This window comes from Nannobrachium achirus (assembly GCF_963921795.1).
Source record: "Nannobrachium achirus genome assembly, chromosome: 9".
Classification (NCBI taxonomy): Eukaryota; Metazoa; Chordata; class Actinopteri; order Myctophiformes; family Myctophidae; genus Nannobrachium; species Nannobrachium achirus.
The window spans coordinates 39230033-39251124 of record NC_137818.1 but is presented as its reverse complement, the minus strand read 5'-3'; the positions used below and the strand labels follow the sequence as shown (position 1 = coordinate 39251124).

The 21092-nt window shown below is 41.2% G+C and overlaps 1 protein-coding gene across 1 annotated transcript; it reads right to left on the bottom strand.

Annotated features, from left to right (window-relative positions):
- Positions 1–3337: 3337 nt before the first annotated feature.
- jph2 (junctophilin 2) lies at positions 3338–18901 on the bottom strand (the record flags this gene model as incomplete). Its single annotated transcript, XM_080733163.1, has 5 exons — positions 3338–3418; positions 4371–5317; positions 7488–7606; positions 15933–16746; positions 18523–18901. The coding sequence occupies 5 exons, from the start codon at positions 18899–18901 to the stop codon at positions 3338–3340; spliced, it is 2340 nt and encodes a 779-aa protein (XP_080589289.1).
- Positions 18902–21092: the final 2191 nt, after the last annotated feature.

The window sequence follows — 21092 nt, the reverse complement described above, 5'->3', positions numbered from 1 at the left end:
GTGCAAAATTGTTTGCTTTAAAATAAATGATGCTACAGCACATGTTTGTCCTTTTAATTTTAGATTATTTATATTTGGATAAGCTTTATACCAATTAAGTATGCTATATCTGTTGTTGTCACATCCCCTCCTGTGGGGACTGTGTCTCCTTTTTTGTTGTTGAATTTCGGACCTGTGTCTGTAGTCGAAGCCCTGTTTCGCAATTGGTACTGATTAGTAACCCCTTAAAAGATACAGTCATAATGCTATAGTCACTTTTGGCTGAGTTACAGACTTATATATATTTTATAAAACTATTACAAATTTGTAAATGTTGTTGGTATAACAATTTAGCCACACGCTTGTGATCATTCAACACTAGAGGGCAGTGTTTGGAAGCTTTTCTTGTATGCTGGGTTAGGCTGAGGTTAACTTGTTGCAAAGTTGCCAATCTAACTGAAAAAAGAAGGCTGAAATGAAACGGCAAAGGCATTATATATATATATATATATATGTGTGTGTGTGTGTGTGTGTGTGTGTGTATATATATATATATATATATATATATATATATATATATATATATATATATATATATATAAAGAAGGCTGGAATGAAACAGCAAAGATATATATATACATACACACACACACACACACACACACACACACACACACACACACACACACACACACACACACACACACACACACACACACACACACACACACACCTTCTGAAATCAGAGTTGCTTGAAGTCCAGTTGGAAGTTTCCGAAGTCAGTTCTGATGCTTTACACAATATTCTATTTTGTTTTTAGATGGATTCTGTACAGTATCTCTTTAGGTGTGAACTGTATTTCTCATGCACATGCGACATGAAAGCTTTAAGAACCTAGGCCACTGCCTTGGTCTAAAATAAGGCTGGTATTCACTGTGGCCCATGGGAGGGAGGGATAGGGGGTCTGTCAAGTTGGCAAACAGGTGGTGTTTAAAAATACTATCTTTGTTCCCACAGTTGCCAGACTGAATTTATACTCTAAAGTTTAGTCTAAACCAATAATGAAATTGAATTAATATCATGGTAAACCCGCCAACATATTAAATGTAGGATATACAGTAGGTAAACATTCGTGTGACCTTCAAGATAAAATAGGTTGCATCTGACAAAATTCTGTAATTGTTGGAGAAGAGTACTTTATGAATGGTGTTGATCAATGTAGGTTTGAAAACTGATTCTCTTGTCTACTTCCTATTTGAATTCATTAAAACAAATCACAAATCCACCATTACTGTAAAATAGGTTTTATTCCATTATTTTGTCATTCAGACCACTTCTGGCAAAACCAAATGCATTAGGCTACTCTGAATTCAGAAATGTCAACTATAGCAACTGCGGGTCAAAACTAAATGGACAAAACAAAATGAACTGTACCTGCAAATGCTTACTTTTCATTCATCTGTTTTACACATTAAAGTTCGTTAGAGTTGTATTGAACCAGAGCTTAAAAAAAAAAAAAAAGAAATATAACATTTGCTGCCTTTTGCATGCAATGAAAACAATAAACTGATTTGAGATTCATTATAGGTCTATGGCCTTAGAAATTGATATTGCTTGGACAAGGGCTAGCTAGAATATTTAAACTGTATTTTCCTATTGTTACCACTTATTAATTCTTGAAAAATAGAGCAAAGAATAAATTAAATCTCAAACAACAACCAATACTGATTGTCAGCGAGCACTATGTAAGACGAGGAGTAACTAGTCATTCTATATTTTCCTCCATAACACAATCCTGAGGTAATTGACTCTGTAGGGAAATATTAGTAATACGTGATTGTGCACTTCTCCCAAATATCCTGCAAGAGCGTGCTTTCATTGCCGAAAGATGTGCATTTCATAAATGTACAAAAATACACACGCTCACTCAAAGTGCCTTCATGCGTACAAAGGTTGAAAAATAACAACAAAACTGATATTTGTCTCTGAAGCATAACCTGCCCTGAATAATAATAATAGTATTGACTGATGTGAAATGTGTTTCCTACTTTGACACATGTAAAACTATGAAAGACACAAGCAATAGAACTTGTTTACAGGCAAAACATAATACATCATCTAGAAATTCATCTTAGTGTCCCTTCTTCAAGTTTTCTTTCTTCTTTTCTATTAACATTCCTCTTGCTCACATACCATCAGACCATTCTTAACCACACTATTGGGTTTCTAATTCTGGCTTACTTCTCCCATTGCAATACATACACAATGTAACCACTTGGGTGCCTCACAGTACTGTACGACAAACGCACAACACATTTTACATACACAACAGGGGTTCAATAACAATCACACATATTAGCACCCGGTAATTTCCCTAATCTATTCCATTCATCATTTCCTAAATCAACGAAACATGATGGTGTGCTGTGTGTTGAAACTAATACATTATATCCAAAATAAAAAATACTAATGAATGTATAAAATTGCACAGTGTTATATACCTCTCTAAAGTTGTTTCCAAGTTATTGTAGGCATTAGAGCTGTCCAACTCATGCACTGGAGTTTTTCCATTGAATGTGAAAAACATGACCGTACAAAATTATTTGGATTTACAGTAGCAGAGAGATAGCAAAATCAGTCAGAATTCTAAAATATTCTCTTGACTGTCCACAAGAGCTTCATGATATCATGAGCACAGAACAAAAAAATTAAAATCAAAGTCCAAACGCCTCTGTCATCATCACATTCAGATTGACTGAATCACTTAAATCCTTCTGTTTGGCTCCAGATACTTCTTCAATCTGCATAGAGTTGCTTCACACAGAAAAGAACAGAACAGAGCAGAAGCGTCGGAGCAGCTGTGAGTATCCATATAAGGATTGTTTCTCTCTGCAGTCTCTTTCATCTCTCTGGTTCTTGCTGAAGAATCAGGCCATCTCTCTGCAACGCTGCTGGTGACCTGAGGACAGCCAACACACAGATCATACCACAGACAGCACCACTCCCAACACATAATATTGAAGAAAACCATGCCATACGTACAGTGACATTTATTGTGGTAATGTTGTGATATAAAGAAAATATGTGCAACGTCAGTGCTTATAGTCTGTATTTCCCTTTTGACGGAAAATGTAACATATCGTCGTTGTTGGGTGGAAACCTTGTATCTCCAAGTTTCAAATGTGTACGTTCTTTCGCAAAGCAAAGCCCTGCTTCATCAGATAAGGCCATCGCACAAAAGTAGTGAAAACAGCTGATCTACAAGTTTAAATCATTCGGTTTTCACCCGACAACGACAATATTTTAGTTGTGATTTATAATACAACATATTTTATTACCTTGTTTGGTTGACGATGTTTCATGACAAAATGTGCACAAAGAGAATGGCTAAGCCGATGTTCAGCAAGATGACCATGCAGATCATTATGGTGTTTGGCCCCTTGAAAAGAAAAGAACATTCATGATGAGCATCCAATATAAAAATAAAAATTACATAATTAATCACATGAACCCTATTCTCGAGTGGCAAGACAAACTATTCCACAATCTCCGAAGGACGCTGTCAAATATCTTTCAATTTCCATTTCTGCTACACAGCAAGCTATATAGGCTTCAATTATTTTTATTTATATTAGGACAAATATGCGAGTCTAAAGATGAAACAGAAGTGGGTAGGAGGCGTCACATCCACTTTACCCCCATTTTCAGAGTGCTCCAGTATGACAGTAGCATTTGAAAACTGTGGGAAGCAACAGCCTGGCTCGTGGGACTACATGAAACTTGATGTACGTACCAACATGTCATAATAGAACATTGAAAATAGAAAATAGATGAGCGTGTAGATCTGCTATTTTCAGCTAAGAGACTTGATGTAGAGGGATAAAAGCAGGGGGCTAAGTAGTATGAACCCCTTGGTGACCAAAGTCAATGAAGTACCGTATATACAAGTAGTTACATTTTTATTTTATGGATTAATAAAAATGAAAGTGCCATGCGGTACTCAATGTGTATACGTATTATATGTGTTTCTATTACTATATATACTCTAATACAAACCACAAACGATCAAATGTTTGTGTGTTCAAAAGTACAGCCGTAAAGATATAGGTGATATAATTGTAAATTGCTAATACATCTCAACTATAACATGGTTGGTTTGCTGTGCAGTATGTACTGTAGCACATAGCACAGTAAATACTAAGAAAAAATAACAGTTACAATTAACAAATATATGGAATCTCATGTAAAGATTCAGCACCCATTTGTTCCTGTCACCTGTTAAACACAAGATTAGATCTTGTATTATTTCCTTGAATTAAAAAGAAAAAGAAAAAAAGAAACTGGCTTAAAAAGGGTATTGTTCAGAATAAATGATGAATAAATGAACTTACCTCCAACTCCGATGACTCCGCAGTCACTTCATAACTCGGGGTTGTCACCAAAGACTTCAGTCGGGCTTCAGCTTTGGGGTCCACCTTCGGGGCTGGCTTGGCAACAACAAGTTCCTCTGGCTTAGTTACGGGTTTCGGTTCAGGTGGAGGAAACGGTGATGGTCTGGGGCTAGGTCTGGGGCTAGGCTCTCGTTGAGGTGCAGGTTTTGGTGATGGTCTGGGGCTAGGATCTCGTTTCGGTGGTGGCCTCATCTCCGCTTTGCTGGCCGGTCGACTCGCTTCTCTCGATTCCACCTTGTTTTCCAAGGCAGATGGGGCCCGCTCCTGGACAGATGGGGCTCGGTCATGTCTGGGCTCGGCCTCTTTCGGCTCAGGGGTGACCGCTTTGGAGGGCACTTTGGAGGCAGGTGGCGACACCTCTTCCTCTGTGTAGATGAGACCATTACTTACAGGAGCATCAGTGACTGGGGCTGGGTCAGAGTCAAACTTCTGCAGAGGCTTAATCTCGAGGTCAGAGCCCTGCTCGGCCTTCGTGCTCTGGCGGCTGGGTGTGCGGGAGGGGCCACGGCTGCCAGGGGCAACATTGGGCTCCGGAGTGGCGGCGGGGGCGGGGGCAGGGGTGGGAGCCAAGGGGGTGGCGGAGCGACTGCTTGGTCTGCTGCTGGTCCTGCTTCCACCACCTTTAATGGCTTTGTCTCCATCCCAGCCTCCCGGGCTGAGGAGGCTGGGGACCTCTTTGTTGGTGATGCCAGGGCTGGGGGACGGGGTCAGGGTGCGGGCTGAGGTGGTGCCGGGCATGAGCCGGTGCAGTTCATTCATCAGGGGGCTTTCTGGCGGTGTGGGCATGGGTTCCTCTTCGGCCAGCAGCGGCTCGTGCATGACTATGTCTGTGTTCTCACTGCCCTCAGGTACTTCATCTAATGCTCTCTTCTTCAGGTACTCAGGACCTGCGCCAAAGGGAACGTAATGCAGTGTTCAGAGCAGTGCAGCCGGATCCAAGACAACAATTCATTCACAAATTATCAGAATACAGATTCCCTCAAATATTTTTTTAAACTTGCTATAATTGCTTTCTCTAGAAGAAAAGTTTGATCTCCGGCACCATAAAAACCACTGATGCTATTTACTGATGTTCATAATAAACTATGCATAAAGAAAATGAACAATCTTATTTCTTGAGATATTGGAACCAGGTCTGATTGGTCGCATGTTGTGCATTCTAGATTTGAAGTTTACCTGGTATCCTAGTTTCTTTGAAGCACTAAATTGTTTTGTAAGAAGATAAAAAACAACCAGGTGCTCAACAAAGAGCAAGTTGCTCTTGCTAAATGGCTATTGACACTGTAAATAGCACAATAACAAGACCCTTCTAGTATATATGAATTATTATCCCAGTAATAGGATACAGCTCTCATGAGACATTTCTGACAACAATAATGCTACTTTTCTCCCACCAAAAGACTGATTTCTGGTGGCCAACTGGCCATGGTAAAGTTAAACATTTAATTGGGGAAATTGGCATATGGCTTCTATTTTTATTAATATAGGTATTTATTGAATTTTATACTAATGCTATCATTGTAAATGGGGATCTGTTCCCTAAAAAAATATAATAATCTTATTAACTGCAATTTTGTATTAACTGTCATTGATTCTATATAGGACCTGTTGGTCTTGTTAACAAACTAGGGAGACACTTTGACATTGTAACTCTCCTGTGTTATCTCCTGCGTCCATGGTGAAAGAGCTTTCATGGAGGAATGCGTAGCAGTCACTGTGGTCAGCACTGATCTCACATATCTCAGCCACTCAACGCTGGCTACTTTTTATCAGTGTCTGCTAGAATGGTCTAAGCCCTCTCCCGAGGAAATAGGGAGAAATGCAAAAGGCTTATACAAGGCTCTGGGTGTTAGTTTGTGTGCGTGCGTGCGTGCGTGCGTGCGTGCGTGCGTGCGTGCGTGCGTACGTGTGTCTGTCTGTGTCTGTCTCTCTCTCTCTCTCTCTCTCTCTCTCTCTCTCTCTCTCTCTCTCTCTCTCTCTCTCTGCTGGACTGCCAGTCTGGCAAGGAAACTGATATGATCCCTTTGGCCCAATAAGATGTTCCTTTTTTTAGACATTCAAAGGTGACTACCCACGTACTGAGCCACAGCCAAGTCTCTGAAAGCTAAAGCTGTATATACATACATACAGTATACTATGCATTGAGTACAGGGTCACACAGTACAGTATGAAACTGGCTAGGAGGAAATAGGATTTTGTTTTTGTTTATAGCCTATGGGGTTTGATTTAAAGAGATAGTACAGCAATAGTATAATTAGTGCTGCCTATTAACACAATAGGATTTGCTTTCTGTATTCATGTTGTACTCTTGTTGTTAAAACTGTACGCTTCTAGCAAAAACACGATGATAGTATGATGCTGTCTATTTCTTTTAAAGATATGTTTTGGGCTTTTTTATGCCTTCATTGACAGGACAGTAGACTGAAAGGAAACGGGGAGAGAGATGGGCACGAGTGACACGCAGCAAATCTGGTCTGGCTTGGGAATCGTACCAGCGACCCACTGCAGGCTACACAAAGCCTATGTGGTATCACCCTGTTGACAATAGGGCTTGAAGTGTGTGACGGAAGTGCTGCGGTTAACGGAAGTTACGTCATGCGATGCGGGTCTGTTTACATTCCCCAGCGAAAAAACTAAAATAGATTGTAGCTCTTAACTCACTCTGAATAGGTGTAACATCGCCTGAATCAATGTTTTTGTTTGTATATTGTTTATTGCGAGCGTAACCGACGGAGCAGGAGACGTAGACCAGCTTTTTTCGTGCAGGGAATACGTTTGCAGGAACACCGCACTGTGACAAAAATACAGCTTCCGGGAAAATTCAGCCCCCCCCCTCTTCACATCTTCTGCCTTCTATTGTCACCAGGCTTTTCTCTTCGCAGATGAGTAAGCCTGGCTACGCGAGGCTAATGTGGTATGCACCCAGACCAGTAGGCCAGCGGGCACCCCTATGCTGTCTATTTCATGTTGTGCTTTTTTTGTGTTTAAAATAAAATTATTCTCCATTGTTGCAGAATACTGCTGAAGGCCACAGAGCAGATGTGGAAGAGCACTGACCTGGCTGGTAGAAAGATGGAGAGAGCTCTCTGGCCACCACTCTAGCGATGCTGGACTCACTGTTGGAGGCGTGAGAGGCCTGCTCCGCTCCATCTCCCTTGGCCTTTGCATGGGTCGTTCTGCAAGTAGCACAAATAACACATTTTAAGTGCGTCAAAATTATGCGCCTGTGTAAATGCAGTAACATACAACATCAGGATCTGGCGTTAAACATCATAGATACGTCATAGATGACTGACGTCACATGAAGTCTGAGATCCAGATGATTCAGTTGAAAATCAGTTATGTTTGCGAGCAATGCAATTGTATGATAAGGAATAAATTACGCATATACCGTACTTATAAAATATGGATACAAAGCAAATTGATCCATGTTATTTATCTATCATGGAGGAGGATGCATAAATAAATAGGACAGAAATATAGCATGATTTAACCTTGATGAAGCATGCGTCAGGATGGTCTTGGTATGCATTACTACAGTATAAATGCAATGTTTAAACCATGACCTGTGCTCAAATCACCATTGTGAATAAAATGATTAAACAAATACTGTACATGGCACAGCATAAGTAACCTATTATTTGTCAACGAAATTGCCATGGTTTCACTTGTCTTTCACTGCAAAAGAAAACGGAACGAATGAATGAATGAATGTCACACTTTCTCAGATCAGTGACCTCCTGGGTTCCATTTGCAAACCCAACCACCCCATACACATTCCCTGCATCTCAATTTGGAAAGCGACTTTGGCACGGCTGGACTATAAAAAGTCATGAGAAGTCCCCAACACTCAAGACCCCAAACTCATAGGCAGTGCACTCTCCCTTCCACTAGACTAGAACCCATCCCTGAACCCGGCTGTGCACTAAACACAGACTTGTGGAACAGGCCTGGAAGTTAATACCATAAAGCCAACACAATCAGTTCATCATCAGTTACAGACTGACCAAAATATCACATGGCAGGGCTTGTTTAGAGTATTCAATCATATCCAAATGAAGTTACAGGTGCATGCGTGGGTCACATGTTTCATTAGTAGCCTACTATTAGCTCTACAGAGCGAGGGTCTGTTTCTTTTTCTGTTGCTGGACTGAAACAGAAATACATTAACCTCCCATACTCCTTCTCTAGACAATGACTTATTAGTGAGGGCTCCAATACATCAGTGTGTGCGCGTGAGCGACTGTGTGTGTGTGTGTGTGTGTGTGTGTGTGTGTGTGTGTGTGTGTGTGTGTGTGTGTGTGTGTGTGTGTGTGTGTGTGTGTGTTGTGTGTGAAAGAGACAGACAGAGAGAGAGAGAGAGAGAGAGAGAGAGAGAGAGAGAGAGAGAGAGAGTGTGTGTGTGTGTAGTGTTGAAAGTTCAAAGCTAACTATTGATATTTGTTCCAGAACAGGGAGTATTGCTGATTGTGATTACTCTGAGAATGCTTGGCATACTGTAATGTTACACTGTGCTGAAAATAGCCCCATATCCACTTGAGGACTCTGTGGGGTAGGCACTTCCCACTCGAACAATTAGAGCCACTTGAGGTTCCCTGCTTGATATAGCAGAGCAACACCTGTCCATACAGTCAACACCTACTCTTGCCCAGTTCTCCCAAGATGTTGATAACTAGATTCAAATGGATGATAATATGTAGGTTGCAATAACAGATAGCGTGCTAATCGGCAGTTGTTATTTCCAACTGCCCACAAAGAAAAATCCTGTATTCATTTAACTCTGAGAGTATACAAAACACAACCAAATGTTTTGTACATTTGTACACTGTTAGAGATACAAATGGATACATTATCACTGAAGACAAACCAGTTACGTTATGTTTGCTTTCTCACAGCATTTAACTTTATGCAAAAACTAGATCCAAAAAGCTGTGAAAAATCTATGCCAGCTACTACGAATGTAATAATAATACCTGTTTCAGTACACATATGTCACACAAAGTAGACGCTTGTTGTAACATTTGGGAATGGGTTAGGCAAAGCCTAATGACGTTGGTGTTTAGTTGTCAGTTGTCAAGCTGGCAGACAGTCAGGTGGTACTTTGCCACAAAATGGGTAAAATAAGAAACAATGGCAACAGATGGCGTCTTCTTACAAAGTGACTGCCTGCCACGTGCCACCTCACAATTTAGTTCTTTTAGAATGACCAGCCTAGTTGCCAGGGGGGTCCCCAAATTATTTTGGGGGGTCCCTAGATGATTAACTCAATGTTCAACATTGTGAGCATGTAGATCTGCTATTTTCACAATAGAACCATGTTATACAAAATGTAATGCCTCAACTCTTAGTGCTCGTCATGGTGGGTGGTCCCCAGTTAAAATATGATTATTTTGGGGGTCGCGGCCTGAAAAGGTTGAGAACCACTGGCATAAATGACAGTTTATTAAAGTACAGTATACTGTAGGAGCGAGCCAAAGCGGAGTCAAACATGTACCCAAAGCACTGTGAAGGACAGGAAATGGCAGCAGGTGGTATTTCTTCCTACAGATCTACCTGCTGCACCACTATTCAGCACCATCTCTAGAGTTTCAGCCAATGCAGCAAAGTGGCGTCCAGCAGCATACTAGTGCACACCACATTGCAAAGCAAGAGCCTCCGAAAGGTCAGCAGGATTAACACCAGGCACATATTTACTGTGCATTTCTGTCTTTAAGGGGTCTTTAACCAGACAGGTTAGTGACATAAAGTACACTAGGGTATTCACGAATAGTGATTTTTAGAATTCAAATTATTCAACCTCAAAGTATTCGAATAGTCGATGTTGCGAGGCGTTGTGAGCATGTACCGGTAGATCTGCTATTTTCACAATATTTATCTTGCGGAACCGATTCACATTAAATGTAATACCTACAATTCCAAGTGCTTTTCCGGGTGGGGGTCCCCAGTTCAAATATGTTTATTTTGGGGGTCACGGGCTAAAAAGGTTTGAGAACCCCTGGTATAGAGCATTAACAAATTCATCCACCCGGGGCACTCACAACTAATTCTTAAAACTTCCTATCTAGCCAAGCTTTATAAACTATATATTTTTTAAAGAGAAAATAAAAATAAGCGAATATTCGACTTCAGTGAACAACGTCGAATAGTGACTTTGATATTCGAATATTCGGTGAATGCCCTAAAGTACACTATTATTATCTATGGAGAAACAGCTCTACAGTCACTAATCCCAGACGAGGCCCCATTAGTGTCCGTAAATTACGACCTACAACAGCGTAGAGTGATGATACTTTATGAATTGTAACCTAAAGCATGACCAATTAATTACATGGGTGAAATCTAAAAATTGCAATTACAAGTAATAGATCAGCTCTGCTACTAATGAAGTCAGTTTCCCTTTTCAATCCTAACTCTTGCAAACCAAGTGTGACATTTGAAACTTTGACCTACATACGCTACGCTGTTGGGGCTCCCCCTAAGGACGATCTACGACGAATGATGAGATGTCAATCATAGGAAGAAACTCCATTCTAAAGAGATTGTCTTTGATGCTTGTGGCTGTAAGATTTCATTGGGAAGCGATCAAAGCATTGTGCAAGCATATATTTTTGGTCATATTGACATGTGCTATTGGGTCTCCGTTGAGTGTCCCATTCATCTGTGACAGAAAGTGTGAAAGAGGGGGAGGGTTAGAAAGAGGGAGAGGTTTTATAAAAAATAGACGACTCACTGTTTTAGTGAATAAATAAATGACTTATTATTTAAATATCTGTATCATGTGCGGCTACATATTATAGCCCCTTAATTGCAACATTGTTATGGGGCACACTAGGTAAAATGTCCTTTCCTTTATCACTTATTATTTTTTACCAGCCATTGTAATGCTGAGGAACAAATACTGTGTATGACCTGGATCCTACAATAAATACAGCACTGCTCTGGTAAATATCTGCTTACAGTGTGAATGGCTGTGATTGCTTCCCAACACAAAATGTATGCATCAGCAATAAAACATGAAAGCCTAGACACACTACTAGGGCAAGGTGTGGTACAGTATGCTAACAACCCCTTATCCCCAAGTAGTCTAGTTGCTTATGAGCTGTGTCATATTTATATCCGTGGGACCATTTGACACCGCCACTGACGCAAGACGAACTGGTGTCTGTCATCTGCTCTTGGCTGTAGGCAAAGGTGCTAAATCTCACCAGGGGGGCTGTGAGTATAGTATCTCAGTTAAAGCGGTGTTGTTTCACCAAGAAAGTGGATCAAATCACCTGTCTGTGAAAGAATTGATTTCAAAATACTACTGTTGGTCTATAAAGCAATGCTACATCATGCAACATTCAGACCTCTCAGGTCTTCTGGAACAGAGAGGCAGAGTTCTGTTTTTATGCTCGACATTAATATCTGGAACAAATTCAGAGAAAACTGCAGGTCTGCTACAACTTGTAGTTATTTTAAATCAAAGCAGAAGACTTGCTGCTGACTTTTACTGAGGTAAAATTCCATTCGTTTAAAGCTAGTTGCACACTGCTGCGTTTTTTCATTGCTAAATGCTTTTTTTCAGATAGAGAGAGCAAGAGACCTAGTGGTCCGAAAATAAATACGAAACGGAGAGCAGTGTGCAAACGTAATTGACATAACGTGAGGTTGATTTCTTGATTTACGTCTACGTGCTCCGAAATTCGCTCGTATATTCAGCTGAAAAAAACGCAACAGTGTGCAAAGACCTTTACTCTTTTATAAATATTAAAGACATTTTAATTGGCTTATTGAAATTTGCTATACAAGTAAACTTGCTGTGTAAGACTATTTCAACCAGTTCGACCTACTGTAATGAAAAGGCAAACTAGCCTTTTAAAATTTAAAATTAAAGTCTCAATCAAAAGGGACTGCTGATTCGCTGTAGCAGCTGAGGAGCGAGTAACAGTTGACTTGGTGTGAAGGTACTATGTAAACAAGAGCCCCTGTCATTCAGCATGAAATTAAGAATGCGAGTGAGTGTGTGTGTGTGTGTGTGTGTGTGTGTGTGTGTGTGTGTGTGTGTGTGTGTGTGTGTGTGTGTGTGTGTGTGTGTGTGTGTTTGCGTGTGCGACAAGGAAGGAAAGACAAGGCTGGGAGGTGGGCTGGGGAGTATAATCAGCTGTTGCATTCTCCTGTGATTGTGATAGCTAGCAACAGTGTGCCTGTCCTTATTTAGTCAGGGCTCCTCTGTGACACATATGGCCCCTGTCTGTGTGTCATTTACAGCCACTGCTGGCCACACAGGGCCCTCCAGATGCCCCGGGTCCAGTAAGCAACTGAACATTGTCCACGGCCACCACCAAAACACACCAAACGTCAGGGAGCAGTTAAAGCTAACAGCTGACCAGGGCAGACATGGGTCTGGTGTCCCAGTGGACAGGTTGTACGTTTTATTTATAAACCCTGACTGCATCTCCAAAGGACAGGAATGAGAACAAGCATATCTCTTTGACTTAAGCTGGGAAAATAACTGCTTACCTGGCTGGCTGTGACTGTGCTTCTTTTAAATAACAAAGGATATCAATGTATGAGTGCAGGGCGTTTAGTTAAATAGAGCCTTTGATGCTGATGCTCAGTCAGGCTTACAGGGTTTATGAGAACTATGCAACATACTGTAGTTTTTATACATGACAGCCAGCCTGGTTTATAATTCATCGTATAATGAATATAGCCGATATACAAGCTCAGCTAAGCTTGCATACAAGCTTGGCTTGTATATTGTACGGAGCATAATTTAAAGCTTTAGGTGTGGTTGTATCTATCATGGAAATGGATAGATATACAGGTGTAGGTTTTAACTAAAGGTTACCAGTGTTGCTAAAAGTATTTCCTATAAATGCTGTTTGTTTTCAATGTTGTCTGGATACGTTCAGCCAAATGCCTATCCAAGGGCTTTCATGGGTTGGAGGCTGAAGAGTCGTGGAAATGATGTAGGCGCTTGCTTGTGCTTGACAACATCACCAAATAACACTGGTCCATAACTCTTATGATACTACTTCTCCCCATGCTAAAATATTTAGACTCCAATCTGTCCAGGCAGGGGCAGGATCTGCAGTCCATCAGTGTGAGCCTCCCTACTATAAACACTAGGCTTATTTCAGGTGCTGAGGATTAGTGTTGATAAAAACACTACCGCCTTGTAAGGCCATAGAAAAACCCCAAGGGGCACATGTGTCATATCTTTCTCCCTGTACAATTTTGACGCACAGTGCAGTCAAAATGTCGCCCTTGGTAAAAAAAAAAATACAGCTAGAAAAAAACTAAAACATGTTCTGTAGTTATATGCTAGATTTGAGTTCATATTGAAGTCTAACAAGGAGTGAAAAATACAACGCCCTGCATATACAATTAAGTCAAGAATTCTATTAGTCAAACGGATATGTGGTTTTAATTCAAACAAACCTGTAGCATCTTATGTAATCATGGACAAAAGCAAAAAAGGACCATACAGGTGTCTGTATATACTGTATCATTGTCTAGTTACAATATCAGGCACATATTTTACATACAGTATAGTTTTCCTGAGTTGATTTCTTTTTTAGATCTCTGCTGTGTTTACATTTGCACGTAATTAAATTCACTGCCATTCATGTTGTAAAGGGATGGAAAAACAATCAACAATTGCAAGGAATAGGTAATTCACAATTGAATTCAAACACAATTCAAGTATGATGCCATTTACTTTCACTATAATAGCTGTATTACTTAAATTTCTTCCTTGTTCCATGCAAGAAGCAGTTTTTTTTTAGTCCATTTGTGATTGATAGCTTGAATGACAGACAGCAAAGTATACTTGAGGTCAATAATTGTCTCAAGGTTTCACCTGAGAACTTGTGTGAACTTGTCAAAGTACACAAGTGTAAAAGTGAGTAGCTAATTTATGTGCCTTGGCAGTCGGACTCGGAAACTACCATACATAGAAACAGAGGGTGCGCTTGTTATTGAGCCCAGCGAGCTGAAATTGAGAGCAACTCGAACTTGACATGACTAACTACACCTCCTGGGAGTTAATAACAAGTGAATTCTAGCATGGAAAGCTAAACTGATTTTCATATCATAGCGTACTCCAATAATGTTAGTGACAGTAACCTGCAAAGACAGTTTTCACAAGGGCATATTACCTACTGCAGGCCTACTAATAACTATTATCCACACATTTTCCACAACAATGGCAGTGAATGGTGTTCAACTACATGTTTTCTCTATTTGCTTTCTATTGTAGTTCTCTTGTGTGTTCACATGTTGTAAATGGACAATGATATGTATTAGTTATATTCTCCCAATCATTTACTCTACTTCTATTAATTTATTTTGTTGTGTCCTTACTTACGGTAGGTATACTAAGGTATCCAATCCATCCATTACTACATAATGAGCAGCATTCGCTGCTGTGAAAGAGCTTGCATGACCAAAATCACATACAGACCAGCGGGTGACAGAGATATGGTAAGGCGGGCCACAGGAATGGTATCAGAGCCTATTATTTGTACAGTGTCCATATCAACAACTTGCTACATTGAACTTGACTGTAATGTATGTGTGCATTAACCTACACCCTTCCCTGACAGTGTATTACTTGTTTATAAATGAACCTATACAGGTCATTTATAACTCTCAGAGTTCGATTAACACTCCAGGTTTTACTGTGATATACAGTACAGTGCTGCAAAGCAGTACCGATAAATGACTAACCTAGTGTTATTTAGGAACTATCAGAATAACAGTGAAATGAAAATGTCTTGCTATGGCTCAATGGTTATCTTTTAGTACAATTACTGGCTGACCATACACATTCCTACCAACATTGTCTTCCTCAGTCTTGCACAGCTATGAATAAACTAATCTCTCAAGACAGATTCAAAGCTCTGAAGCTGAATCTGTCACCACTCCCGTTACAATGTGTAGAGTTAGGGATGTAAATAAAGACACACAGAAGTCAATCGCTAAAGGAAAGTGAATGGCCGACATCCGGTCTCTACAGAGGCAAATGCAAAAAAGATTTTTCCCCCACTTTTTTGGCGATGGGTTTCCAGATTGCCAATAAGTAGCTGCTTTGAGCAAACATTAAAAACAGCAGCAACACTGGTAGATACCCTCACAAAAACATGCAGTAATCCTGGTCTCTATAATGCCTCCCCCTGGCCAGCCAGGGCCCCTGGTGGAGGGGAAAGGAACTGGTTGGAATGACATGTTCCTTCCACGCGCTATGTCCAAACCGGGGAAATCCCCCCTGTCAGGTGAAAAGAAACAACTTGGACTACTCATGCATAGAAGGAAGCATGAGGTCAGTCCGTTGTCTCCCCAGGCGTGGCAGAGGCAGAGGGAGAGCAGAGCCCAGGATTACAGCTTAGGCAATTGGCACTGGGTGAAAAAATGGTTTACAAAATTGTGGGATAAAAATTATAAGAAAAAGAAAAGCAGCAACAATTAATTAAATCAAATGTTCTAATGTCTAATGCTTATGTGGGCCATCCTTACCTGGAGGCAGCAATCTCAGCCTTTTGCTTAGCGATGGCTGCAGCCCTCTGTGCGCCCTCCACCGCACGCTCCACCTTATGCTTGATCTTGTTTCCCTTCAGCTGGATCATCCTCTTCTTCATGGCCTTCACCAGCATGTTGTTCATGTACTTGCCCTCCTCCTTCCCTCCCTCAGCGAAGATGGTGCAGCCATACCCGTGTCGCTGGTTGTCCAGCCACTCGCCCTCATACTTCAGCCCACTGGACCGTTCACTTATTCCATATCCCGAGCGCTTGTCGTTCTTCCACTCGCCCATGTAGACCTCCGTGGTGGTGGCATCGATGTCGGCCTCCACCATGGGGAATTCTTCGTCTCCGGCCAGGCTCTCGTCTCCGCTGATGGTGGAGTTGGTCTCACTGGCGTTGGAGCTCATGGCCGAGCTGCTCCTGCCGAGGAAGCTAATCTTACTCTTCTGGCTGGACAGTGAGGTGCTTGAGGCAGACTTCTTCAGCTTGCCCAGGAGGTTGGACCTTTGAAAAATGCCTTTTTTCTTTGGTTTGACAGCATCAGGGTCTACCTGAAGGGTGAGGGCGAAGCCACCGCGGGACGGCCCCAGGTGTGAGGGGGCAGCAACAGGTGTCTCATCGCCTGAGGCATTGGTGCTGATGATGGGGGGGTCCTGCTGCAGAATGGTACCATTACTGTGCTCGCTGCGAAGAGAGGTCAGGGAGGTACGGAGAGGATTGCGGACCACTGCTGCCATGCCATAGGGCACACTTTGACGAACGCCATAGCCATGCCGCATCCCACCAGTAAACTGGCCCTGGAAAGTTCCTGAATTGACAATGTAGAAATTAGCATATTTGGGGCAAGGGAAATTACATCAATTCATGTTTTTCATACTGCTTCTTTCATTTCATTTACTTTCCTTTCTATCCTTTCCCTTCCAGTTCATATACAAAAGCAGTGAAACTCAGATATGCATGCATGAATATTAATATTATATTATATATTAATATTTCAAAACTATTCAGACTAAATGTCAATACAAAATCAAGGCAACCATGGTTGCTTTGTTATTGTATTGAAATGTCATATCTGTATCGAGTGTGCCAGGACTGGCTTACAGACTGAGTTATATCCCCACCAAACCTCATCATGTGGCCCTGTTCTCATGCTATATTGGACACGTGTTTGGATTCACTGACAGGCACAGGGCTGGCTGTCAGGCCAGGAGGGCACAGGCCTGCTGCCATGTTGTGCTATTATTACACCCTGACATCTATCCTATCACCACACCCCCTCTTCTATACAACTATGATGAAGTGATGATGGGGCTGAAAGCTGATGAGTCAGCTGTTGAGCAGGGCAGTGCTGCCTCTGTACAAACAAGAATCCTTTACGATCAATTGAACTGGCCCAACTTCTGAACTCTACAAACACTGTCAGATATGTGACCTGGGGAGATAAGCAAGCAAGCACCAGGCTATAGGCTTCCAGAGAAGAGTTAAAGGAACTATTAAAGGTTTTCTATAAGTGATTGTGATTAACAACTTGAATACATCTGTCTCTAAATAATTCCACGCTCAAAATAGTGCTGCACTATTCTAGTGATTTCGATATGGAATATATATATTTTACTTTCATTGTTTGCTATACAAATACACATTGGCTTGCATTGCTTTTAATAGCCCTGTGGGGTTACCCACATCATGATAGGCTACAATAAATAAATAAGAATCTAACTAATTATTATGCAATGACTGCTTTCTAGGAAGAAAGCAATTTTATTTTATTAGGCCTGCCAACATCCGACTGTGAGAATCAAGGAGTTTATTATTAGTATTATTGTTGGGGGTCTGGGGGACTCCCCCATACACTTTTTAACAGAGTAGATGTCATTTCCTGTGTTCTTGATACTTTAATCAGGCTTGCTTTACTAGCATTGGAAAATGATGGGTACATTTAGACATGTCATCCATTAAAAAGCTTAAGTATTCATTAGTGAATATCTCGGTATGATTGCATGCACTGACCACACCCCTAAAACTGTGGGTACTCAAACATTTTAACAGAGTAGGCCTAGATGTAATTTCCTGTGTTCTGGTGAATTTGGTTTGATACCAAACCAAGGAGAAATGAAGGAAAAAAGACAATCAAGGAGACTCCTGCAGAATCAAGGAGGGTTGGCATGGCAGCCCTGGCACTACATTTTCAGCAGTTGATGTGAGCTGGAGTCTAAAGATACGACTTGACTGACAGCAACAGTTCTTTTGGCTACAGGAATATATCATACTGTAAGGATTACAATGTAAGCCCTAGAGGCGAAGCACCTCTTATTATATAGGAAGTATGACATGCTATGGTGTTGGCATCATCAGGGTTCCCTCCTCAGTGGTTTGGTATTAGGTTCCCTGCCATATAGAGTCCATACTGTGGACACATTTCTGAGTGGTCAGCATGCTTGAGGAGTTAAGGCTAACTATACAACAAGTAATTTTACAATATCATTTTAATAAGGGGGTCTTGTGTTCATTTACCATATCACTTTGCAATTAAAGTAAAATACATGACCATGCCTAAAAGAAAACACCAGAAAAGATCTCTTACCTCCATCAGCATAGGTCTCTGTGCCATATCCATCTTGAAGTCCATTATTCCACGTTCCTTCATACTTTGCTCCACTACTAAAATTAAGACGCAAGCCATATCTCCCTTTGAAGCCATGAGTCCATTCTCCTTTGTATATCCAGTGTCCCTTCGTTTCGACTCCCAGCCCATGACGCTTCCCCGTCGCCCAGTAGCCTTCGTAGGTGTTTCCGCTGGGCCAGGTGTAAACTCCAACCACCTCAAATCCGTAATTCCAGGAGCCGGAGAACTCGCCCTGCCCTTTAGGTCCGGTGCAGATCCCATGCCCATGGGCTTTGCCCCCCTCCCAGCCACCACAATAGGCTCCACCGTCGTCAAATTCAAAGCGACCTCCACTCATGCCTGCGATTTTTGCAGCCAGAAGCACTGACCGAACTTGTCAAAAAGTTTAAAACAATCTATCTTGATAAACAGGTAGGCCTACTCTCCACCAGTCTGAGTTCACCTTCACTGACATCAAAAATGATTTGAGATCATATCCTTGGCACTGTGCTTGTGATCATTTCTTCGTTTGGAAATGGTTTGGTAATGTCTGCAGTGCACATCTCTAGCTCGATCCGAGCGCACTTCAGTCTAGGCCTACTTTGCAGAAAGTTGAAGGCGTAACGCGCATATATTATTAGTAGGCTAGTCTAATTCTTGACTTGTTCGCCTCGATCTTGTCTTTAAATTATCCCTGTCCCCGTCGTGGATTCGTCAATCTCGGTAATTTAGGCCCTCTCTTAACAGGTTCTTTTCTTGCTGAATGGGGTTGAAATGTTAATTTACCGTTACCCCTCTTAATTAAACCGTTTATTCTATGTTTTATCTTGACAAGCCAGTGATCTTAAATGGCTTTCAAGGTGGCCATAGAATAGCCCCTTTCCCCTGTCCCTGCCACCCCTCGCTCAGGCGCAGCTATCTCCTGACAGTTGGTGCTGTTGTTGGAAATATTTCACCAGACCTAACAAGGCGACCAGTCCCCCACACACACCGTTCCAAAAATACAACCCAATCCTTACTCTGCTGCCTGCAAGGAGCAATGCAGAGTCTTGCCACTTCGTGGTTGGTGTGCCATTTAGGAATACTCTAATTGGCTAATAGCATAGTGTTTAATTAAAAGTCTGTAGATATATCTTTCTGTCCGCCACTTTAAACCCTTCAGCCTCGTAGCGCAATATTTAGCCAAGGTTCTCAGACGGGTTAACCTCAATTTATCCCTAGAATAGAATCATAATATTTTGGTGGACTTATAGCCGCCCTATACTGTTGATTTACATAATGATTTATTAAATCACAGGTGGATACGGGATAGATGGACACATAGAGACATATTGCCTCCTACACTAAAACTGTCTATTTTGTCCAAAATGTTAAAGAAAAATAATATTTTAAAAATTGTGAAAAGGTTAAGCATACATGATGTGAACATGCATGGTACATCATTATCAGACAGAATTGTATCCTTCAACTTATCGTATATGCCCCAAATGACTGGATATAGCTATGTGTGCAGGTTTTGTAGCCATTTGTAATTGTAGAAATATTAGACCTTAATATTGTAAAAGCATGTTCTAATCATGTCATACCTGATTTTACTTTCCATTTTGAAAAAAATAAAAATAATAATACAATTTAAAACAGAGTTGCGCACTCTCCCTTAGTGCCCATCTATCCTGTTACCCCTCTCTCAGATTTGCAGGCCATCTTTTTAGTGTCGCACCCTCTACTGGTAAATCTAAATCATTGCAACACCCTTGGAATATAATCGTCCAAAAGTAGCCTATTTACCAAAGTAGGCCTACTGTACTTAAGTTAGCCGATAGCCAATCTATAAGCTCACAATGCGGCGTGCTGCGAGGCATTGTGAGCTTGTAGATCAGCTTTTTTCAAAATATTTTTTTATACATTTTATTTTATATAGTGTCTATAAATATAAATGTATAAATGAGTAGGCCTACTTTTACTTTTGGTACTTTAATGCCAATATTTTAGTAGCCTACTTTAACATTTTGTATTCGGGACCTTTAATTAGCCTATACTTGTAATGGAGTATTTCTACATACATTGCAGTATTGATACTTTTACGTAAGCGATGGGAGTACTTTTTCCACCACTGCCTGTCTGTCATTAAGGAGCAGGTTGACCTAGAGAAGAAAGGGCACCCGTGTCCCTCCCTATCATATAGGCTAGTTGAGTGACATCCACGGCGCATGTTTGCGCCCATATCATGTGATGTATAGTAGTAGGTTTCACGTTCACATTGATTTAATAGTCCTACCAGCATGCAACACTGCATATCGATACGCTGTTTATTTATTCATTTTCAATCCTTTCTTTCTTTTTTCCCTCAATGCTAAAGCAAATAGCAAAACCCGGCCGTTTCAGCACTGGAGCTGTCCCAAACGGGTGATGCTGCGTTGAGTCGATGATGCTCGGTGCGTGGTGCTGAAATCCTTTGCTCTCTATCTCTCTCTCTCTCTCTCTCTCTCTCTCTCTCCAACGCTCCCCTCTGTCCCTCCCATTCGCCATCCCCCTGTCTCTCTCTCTTC